Here is a 9,856-nt window from a genome sequence, read left to right on the forward strand (position 1 = left end):
GACAATAACACAGCATTCGCCGTTATGGGTACACCGAAGTAGATACCTATAATTATCAATGGTTATCAAGCGAATAATATTTTAACATGTATACATAACGTTTAATACTCAACGCCGACAACGTATTCCCACGATTAACTTGAAGGCATTTTGTCAAAACGTTAAAACCACTGTTCACATGCTGACGGATGTGGGAATTGCGAATCAGAGTTCGTAAATCTCGATGGTGCGAATCTAGGTCAGAAAACCAGGCCAGGGCGCCGATCCTCAGACAGGCATCATGGGGCAGAAGTGTTACACGAAAAACACGTGCACGGTTAATTAATTTTGAATTTACTCCGGTCATATAAGTCTCGTAGTTTCTGTTGAAGTTCTGAAGCGGAGTGGGAGATTTTTTTTAAATCCCCTAGAATCTAGCTGAAAAGAACGCGGGAAGATTTAACGAACAGATTGATCAACTGATTGCGGGATTAAACGAAGCTAAACGAGCTAATCTGGATTAATGAGTATTTTGTCGGTGCTACAGAAAGATCAAACAAATTGGAATTATAAAAAAAGCTACTGGAAAAATGATACAACATTCCTGGTAATCACTGAGAAAAATTCCGGTCATTTTTCTTTATTCCTCCAAACAGACGCCCGGGCCCTCATTTGTAATTGTGTCTGCTATGTTTGTTTACTTGTGTGGGTACATGGAGATTCTCATCTTAAATATAAAATTAATTATGACCATGCGTAGGAGTTTATAGTTGGTTTACGGGGTATTCATGTTGTTAAGATAACACATACGCCCTTGTGTGTTTTAGTATCCAGTGGGTGGCATCTCGGTTATGCATTCGCAGGGAAGGAATCGAAGCTAGCTGGTATTCGAACATTCGACCAATAGTTTGTGAAAAATGTGCGCTACAACTTGAATTGATGGATCCGCTACCGAATATAAGGCCTTAATTTAAAACGTCTCAAAAAATCAATTTCTCTTTTTTTTGTAGATGATTTGGGAGTGAGAGATACTTACAATTACCCACAGGGAAGCAAGACAAAAACAACTTCTATAATTAAAAAATTGTTGTTTACCTTTAACTTTTCCCACTATTTTATTTTTGCTTTTGTTGATAATCATTTTTGTTAGGGTCATTTAACTCATAAGTTCGTTTTACTTTCGCGATAGTGAATAACGTGGACCACGACGTTCAATAACAACAACAAAAACATCACAACATTGCTATCGACCGCTGAGAGAGGGTGAATATTTGAATCCTAGCAACACGCCGCAATCTCGGTGCACCAAAATCGATTTTCAAATCACTCTGTCTGCTGTTTATTGTTATTACATGCGAACATGAAATACAAATATAAATCATCATGGTTGCAAGAATATTAATCAAAACACTAAACGGTATTAAACTTATCATAGTCATTCATCCTTCTTACTCTCGTCGTCATCATGATAGTGATCATCATCATCAACAGCAGCACAATCATCACCATTAGCTGCATCCTCCTCTATCTCAGCACAATCATCACCATTAGCTGCATCCTCATCTATCTCAGTACAATCATCACCATTAGCTGCATCCTCATCTATCTCAGTACAATCATCACCATTAGCTGCATCCTCATATATCTCAGTACAATAATCATCATTAGCTGCATCCTCATCTATCTCAGTACAATCATCACCATTAGCTGCATCCTCACCTATCTCAGTACAATCATCACCATTAACTGCATCCTCATCTATCTCAGTACAATCATCACCATTAACTGCATCCTCCTCTATCTCAGTACAATCATCACCATAAGCTGCATCCTCATCTATCTCAGCACAATCATCGCCATTAGCTGAATCCTCATCTATCTCAGCACAATAATTATCATTAGCTGCATCCTCCTCTACCTCAGTACAATCATCACCATAAGCTGCATCCTCCTCTACCTCAGTACAATCATCACCATAAGCTGCATTCTCCTCTATCTCATCATAATAATAATCATCATCATCATCAACAGCCGCAGCACAATCATAACCATTAGCTACATCCTCCTCTATCTCGTCATAATCATCATTATCAGCAGCAGCAGCAAGTGCAAAAGCATCGTTAGCACCATCATCATCTTCATCATCGTCATTATCAAAACTACAATCAATAACATCTCAATAGCAATATCACCATCAATATTACATATTCATATGTATTCTGCTTTTTCCTCCTGTTGATCATCAGTAAAATTTTAATTACTATGGTAATTAACATCAGAAGCATTTGACTCTTTACTTCAGTCAAGATTGTCCTTACTCTATTGGTTTCACTGTTTGTATTCTCCATTATCTACTTTGTCTTTGTTTGCGAAAGATCTCGCAAACATGATAAGTTATCGTGTGTTTTTTTCACGTCAGTTGGCGAGTTTCTTAGAACTTTCTGCGGCCGAGACCGTTTTGTGGTCGGGGATCACAATTTTAAAAATGAACGAGTTTCTCACTATGGATGTCGTAAATTCTTTTTAATACCACTCGTTCTTTTAAAATTTCGGTGACATTGTGTAAACAAAAGACTTCTATGTTAAGCTGCTGTTGTAGTTGTTGTATTATGGCAACCGTTCGCGTACCACACCTGAAGCGTCAATATTATGAGCGACGTATGCTTGAGTTATAATGGGTAGTTGATCCGTGAATACATTGTTGGCAAATATCATGTATAATTTTAATAATGACTTTATTAGTTTTATTGTTTTCATGAAAAGATAAACTTATATAGCTAACGTTCATTCGTAACATATGTCCAATTTGTATGCAATCTTTATATGTATTTCTCTTGAACGCCAGTTGTATAATATTTAGATCAAGTAAGCAAAATACATTTTCATATGAAACAACAGAATGCACAAAAATTAATATTAGACATGTTCACGATGAAACTTACACGTTCATAGATGTTGTTCATATACTACTTATAAGAGTTCTTCAACGCGTTGACGATACAAAATAAGGCTTAAAATAATGACGTTGTTTTGACGTTATGTTTGCGTCATGTATCAAGACGTCAACGCACTTAATTAGAAGCGGCTAGTTTTCAAGCGGTATTTCCTATTTGAATGTTTCTAGAGTAAAGACACTGACATCTTGTTCAATCATATTTTGCAACTATAATGTTATAAAGATACGTGAACGAACAATAACAAAAATAACAACAAATGACACCATGTTTTTACGTGTTTGGGTGAGCTTTTCCGGAACAATACATATTTGGACCTGTGGACGTGCGATTTACACTGTATTACGTTCGTTCTGGACCGTGCGTGGGTTAATAATCAACATACTGATAGCTTGATGTCCAATCGCGTATATCGCAATACTCACCCACACGTTTAAACGGGTATTTTCAGTCTGAATCTAGACGTGGTAGGCAATTATTATAAGACTCTATGGAATTTCAACCATGTCGGCCACAATCGCTCAAACCGCAGGTAAACAACATGTGAATGAACCGGTTGTTTACGAAACTCGAATTTTCTTGTTTTGACTTTATTTTTAGTGAATAAATGTGTGTCATTAGTTGCAAATAGCAGACCAATCAGAACACTATGACAAAAGACAGTCGTGTATTTAGGGATTATGGGAGGAGGGGGGGGGGGAGGCTCTATTTGAAGCCTACATAACAAAGAGTCGCCGTGGTGTAGTGGATATGGTGTTTCCTAGCGATCGGTCACGGTTTCGATCCCCCATGTGGGAGCTTTGTTTAGAAACCCACCATAAACACTAAGTACGGGTTCTAGTCCCAGGAAATTGACTCGAGAGCGTTTTAAATAAGTAGCAATAACATGTACTTTTAATGCAATCGAGCTCATATAAATTGGTTTAAATTTAAGAGCCCGACATAATCATGACATTTATACCATTTAAATAGTTATACATCTAAGTCTTAGTTTTTTTAGCATTTTGCGGCTTTTATTATTTTTCATCATTAAAGCAATGCCTTTAAGTTTTAAACGCAATAATAACCATGATTTTAACACAAAAATGATATGAGTCTAAAATCTAACATTTAACTTTGTTATCGTCAAATTAAGAACATTTTTATCGGATTTGAAGAAATCAAAACGCGCGACACATGAACGACGAATAGTTGTTTATTGATCGACAAGCGACCTGATGCGAACACAATTATAGAATGAACCGCTCAAGACATCGGGGTAGCGTTTTACTAAGCAACTTACGCAAGTCTTAGACTTACGCACATATTTTAAATTTTATTTCAGATTGAGGAAAACTAATTTTTACTTAGAATGTAACATTATATTATGAATTTCATTTCAAACCTACCAAATTTTTATGTAGCAAGAATTTGAAGGAACTATACTGAATTTAAAATATGTGCGTAAGTCTACGAATTGCGTAAGTAGCTTAGTAAAACGTTACCCAGGTCTTCATTTTACATGTTTAATACGTTGTTTTGACAACGATAATTGTGTTATTTTGGAAGTGTGTACGTAAATTAGCGAGTCCCTGTTGATTAGCATACACTTTTATTTGCGTATATCATCTCACGGAGGATTCCGGAGATGTCCATGTATCACAATGGACAGCGATCATCATGATTAAAAATGCTTTTTTAAAATTAAACGATAAAAAAATCATAATTATAATGATACCGTTTATGAATGACGCGAATAAGCTATGTATTGATAGGATGCGGTTTACACACATTGCACGTCTCGCTTATAGCCACTGCAACACCTGTTGATTATGACGTATGCTTTATAGATTCTAATTGAAATGGGTGCGATGGTATGGTATAGATGCAGTACGCGCGTAAACAAACAACAACAATACGTGTGTCCTTGCTCTTCGATGACAACGCGTTATTAAGCGGATTTGTCTAGAACAGGATGTATAGGTATAAATAGATATTTGAAGAAATCTATTGACGTCAACGGAAGCATCTGCAAACTGGAACAGTTGTCGTAAACTAAAAATTGCAACAACAAATCGATACGATAATAAAGAAACAGATTGGAAATTATCTTCTTACGATTTCTCCATTCAATTGATTTTGCTTTGAATACCACTTTACATTTTAAACGAGACCGTCCTGAAACGATACCGGTCTCATTAACTGCACTGGGCTCTACGTCAAATGTGTGTTATACATGTTTAATATTTTCTTTAAGTGATGTAGTGTGTATGAGCTATGTTTAAATGATAAATAATACTGTAATAATGTGTAGCTCATATGAAAACTGCAAGAACCTCGTTCTGGAAAAACTGGACTTAATTAACGAGCCCTAAGTGTCGTCCTAGACTCACAGATTATTATGTGACGATGATGTGTATTCCGCACAGTCTTATCAGGGACGACTCTATTATGTGACGATGATGTGTATTCCGCACAGTCTTATCAGGGACGACTCTATTATGTGACGATGATGTGTATTCCGCACAGTCTTATCAGGGACGACTCTATTATGTGACGATGATGTGTATTCCGCACAGTCTTATCAGGGACGACTCTATTATGTGACGATGATGTGTATTCCGCACAGTCTTATCAGGGACGACTCTATTATGTGACGATGATGTGTATTCCGCACAGTCTTATCAGGGACGACTCTATTATGTGACGATGATGTGTATTCCGCACAGTCTTATCAGGGACGACTCTATTATGTGACGATGATGTGTATTCCGCACAGTCTTATCAGGGACGACTCTATTATGTGACGATGATGTGTATTCCGCACAGTCTTATCAGGGACGACTCTATTATGTGACGATGATGTGTATTCCGCACAGTCTTATCAGGGACGACTCTATTATGTGACGATGATGTGTATTCCGCACAGTCTTATCAGGGACGACTCTATTATGTGACGATGATGTGTATTCCGCACAGTCTTATCAGGGACGACTCTATTATGTGACGATGATGTGTATTCCGCACAGTCTTATCAGGGACGACTCTTTCCGCCTTCACTAGATATTCATTTAGGAGACCTCATAAGAACGCAAAATTCAAAATAGACGGAAAATATCAAACCTGATGAGACTGTGCTAAATGCATAGGCTAATATGGGAAGAAATTTTACGCACATGCATTAATCCCAGTTTTCCCAGAACAAGGATCATATGATAATCATAAGACAGACTGACTGCTGACGTCTTTATGATGATAAGGATGACTTCGACGACAAAGCCACTGTTTCTGTGGATTAGATTCGGCAATATTGCTGAAAATTCATACTACCGGTAGCTTCCTAATTCAATATTTCTTTTTTTGCAGCAGATTTTTTCATGATGCACATTTAAATCATTCCTATAAATAAACATAAATAAAGTTTCCAAATACCCCAATGAATACAATCAATTACAAACATTACGCATGTATGATTCATCTTCGTCGTACATTAAATATCCCGGCAGAATATCAAATGCACGTATGTTTTATTTTGTAATACAAATAAGATAAGGAAAAAAGAACATGTTGTGGTTTAAAATCTAAAGTATACGCGTACTAAAGCTTTTACTATTGAAATTGCCGGTACTTATTCGATACCAAAATACGACCTAAATAGAATGGTCTTAATTGTTTCTAATAATAGACTTGTCAACTATCAAGATCAGTCCGACCTTCCTTATTTGTAAACTGTTCAAAGACACAAAACTGAACGATATTGTAATAATTTGTCATGATACTATCTCATTACGGTAGTTTTAAATCTCTGATCGAGACTGTTACTTCTTTGCCAAATAGTTCGCGTTGTTCTCAAGAATGAATTACCAGATAGCAGTCAGACAATAAAAGAAGCTCTGTGTGTCTTATATATGTTATTATCATAACCTACCCATTAACATTCTTTGGTATACTTATAGCGCAATTTGTATCGCTATATTACGTATCAACTGCTGAATGGGGTTGTATTGTAATCGTTTGTTTACAAACAGAGACGGTGTTTAGGATACGCTGTTACTTAGTAATGGCGTAACGGTGTCATTTGTGTCAGTCGTACCATGACTGTCATGTCACATACAGTGCGCGACGCGTATTCTTTGTTGGAAAAAACAAAGGCTTGTTAAAAACACATTTCCAATTTTAATTAAGTAATTATTTCCTTTCAACACTGAAGACCGTTTCTGTTTTGAATGAATGTAAATAGATTTTACGACGTCTAAATGACAGAAATCATATAAAAAGTATATTAAAGCTTAAATATTTATTGCAGAAAACAACTCGTTTTTATGTAACAGAAAAATAAAACAGGGCACATTTGAAGACACAATTATTTGTATATGTTTGTCAAGAACAGGCATATGTATTTGCCTATAGTGTAATGGACGATAATTAATCGACCAGTTCAATTACGTGCCCAATGACCCACTGACCCGCTGAGTTTTGGAGATTAAAATAACCGAATTTGGCCTTTATAATAATTTGGGAAATGTTGTTATGCCGTACATAAGTTTTCAGTAAAATTACATGTTAATCCAACCACCTGTGACATCATTGTTTGCGTCACAAGTTCGTACACCTTGCTATGTTTACCACTTTTGTAATGTTAGAACTGCCGTATTTAAAATGCACTCTATGGTGCAATTAACAGACATTTGGCAAATCGTTTCAAATTTGTGATTTGGGATCACTTGAGTTATAGCGGTTGATCTCTCTCGTATTTGTAAATAATATAACATATCACAATCAAACGTGCACAGGTAGTGTTTTGTACGTATGTATTGTAATATGATATACGATGCCATTCGAAAAGAGGAAGGCACGGAATAATTAACCTCCTTCAAGTGACCTTTCGTGCGGATAGTGTGTCTTGTCACGTCCACTTTGTTTTCGCAGTTGTTAAGCGCACCCGACTGTAATTGAGGAAATAGAGACTATGCTAACAGAAAAACAGGATAAATAAATTTTACACTACCACTTAATAACAAACTCGGCAATATAATAATGCTATAAAATAAAAAGGAATATATCGATAAGCGATCGTATAAAACATCTTAAAAGTCTTTGGAGGAACATATAGTGTTTGATTGATATTTTAAATGAACATATTGACCTCTTAAGTAGTAGATAAGAAGTAAGAAATGTTACATAAAATTAAACAGGTGTATGACAAATAAGAACGCAGTAAAAATCGCACGATTATTGAAAAATATTTCAAGTGCCCACCTTAAGTGAGATATCTAGCCCAAATATCAGTGTTACATTGTCTCACAATTGTATCATTGGCCCGTAAATCATCAGATATCATGATTACAATATTTTTATGTTATTCTTGTTCAGAATGGCAGAAAAGTATTGAAAAAGAAGACAACGAGGGTATAATATGGTGGTGTCTAGCCGGTAAATATATTTGTTGTAAAACTGACAAATAGATATCTATAAGATGATTTAAGCGTTTGTTAATTCCGATATAGACAGGAATAAAAAAGAGATATATTTATCGTCTGCCAAGAGCGCGTTCTACTAACCTGAAAGCATAAAACGCAAACACAGACAATGAAACCGAGGCGGCGTAACTAATTTTTGGCATCACTAATTTGTAACATTTGTCAAGGTTAATCATTGACCTCCATTTGTTTATGTGTTAGATTTAATTACATTGTCACTACAATGACTGTTTGGTTGTAAAATTAAACTGTTTTGCAATGTTTATAAATATTTAAAGAACTTGCACGGGTATATTGTGCATTTATAGAATATCAATATCCATTCTGGTAAATAATTGATGGTTTAATATGGCATAAAAATATATTAAATTTACACTTCTTCAAAAGTAATAATAATAATAATGATAATAATAATAATACTAATAATAATAATCATAATAATCATAATCATAATAATCATAATAATAATATATACCACTATAATTCAACTGTTTGCTTGTATTGGGTTATTCTGTTATTTTGCATTTTAGTAACCCAGCGATTAAAACATTCCATAGTTAATTTTACTTTCATTGTGCGGCCTTGTAATAAGGTTATTGCATTCCAACTAGGTCTCTTGGATCTAGATCTGGTAGAAAACAATGAAGGCTCGTTGAACGTTTTAGAATTAATGATCTAGAACAAATCACAGAACAAAACAGACACATGTGTAAATAATTAGCTCGATTCCATGAGGTACAACTTTTCTGTACCAGAAAGGAAAAGCAATGTCACGATGTATATTTATGTCTTTAACCGATTTACGAGATCGTGAAATGTTCTTATTTGACTAATTACAGACAATGAGTTAATGCAATTGTTTAGTTCATTGATCGAAAGACATGCGAATACAAAGGTTTTAGATAACATTACACTACGTTTGTAGTGTAAGTATTACAATACATAAGAAGTTATAGTAGTAGTAATAGTAATAGTAGTAGTAGTAGTAGTAGTAGTAGTAGTAGTAGTAGTAGTAGTAGTAATAGTAGTAGTAGTAGTAGTAGTAGTAGTAGTAGTAGTAGTAGAAGAAGAAGAAGTAGAAGTAGTAGTAGTAGTAGTAGTAGTAGTAGTAGTAGCAGTAGTAGTAGTAGTAGTAGTAGTAGTAGTAGTAGTAATAATAGTAGTAGTAGTAGTAGTAGTAGTAGTAGTAGTAGTAGTAGTAGTAGTAGTAGTAGTAGTAGTAGTAGAAGTAGTAGTAGTAGTAGTAGTAGTAAATATATAGTAGTAGTAGTAGTAGTAGTAGTAGTAGTAGTAGTAGTAGTAGTAGTAGTAGTAGTCGTAGTAGTAGTAGTAGTAGTAGTAGTAGTAGTAGTAGTAGTAGTAGTAGTTAGAAGTAGTTTTTGTTGTTGTTGTTAATGTTGTTGTTGCTGAAGTAGCGGCAGTCGCACTAGTACCAGCGGTAGCATGTATTTGGAGGAAATAAAG

The 9,856-nt window shown here is 35.2% G+C and overlaps 1 protein-coding gene across 1 annotated transcript; it reads right to left on the reverse strand.

The window, feature by feature from the left end:
• Positions 1 to 1,414: 1,414 nt before the first annotated feature.
• Positions 1,415 to 3,724, reverse strand: LOC127859018 (polysialoglycoprotein-like). Its single transcript, XM_052396440.1, has 2 exons — positions 3,654 to 3,724; positions 1,415 to 2,138 (listed from the first exon to the last, which is right to left on the reverse strand). The coding sequence occupies exons 1-2, from the start codon at positions 3,722 to 3,724 to the stop codon at positions 1,415 to 1,417; spliced, it is 795 nt and encodes a 264-aa protein (XP_052252400.1).
• Positions 3,725 to 9,856: the final 6,132 nt, after the last annotated feature.

The sequence above is a fragment of the Dreissena polymorpha genome, chromosome 1 (assembly GCF_020536995.1).
Source record: "Dreissena polymorpha isolate Duluth1 chromosome 1, UMN_Dpol_1.0, whole genome shotgun sequence".
Lineage (NCBI taxonomy): Eukaryota > Metazoa > Mollusca > Bivalvia > Myida > Dreissenidae > Dreissena > Dreissena polymorpha.

Bases quoted from the DNA above. Each gene is read 5' to 3' on its own strand.
- LOC127859018 (XM_052396440.1), bottom strand. From the start codon at position 3,724: ATGGGGGATCGAAACCGTGACCGATCGCTAGGAAACACCATATCCACT. The intron at 2,139-3,653 runs GTAGGCTTCAAA...TATTGATTGTAG, and splicing joins CCACGGCGACTCTTTGTTAT to TTTTGATAATGACGATGATG.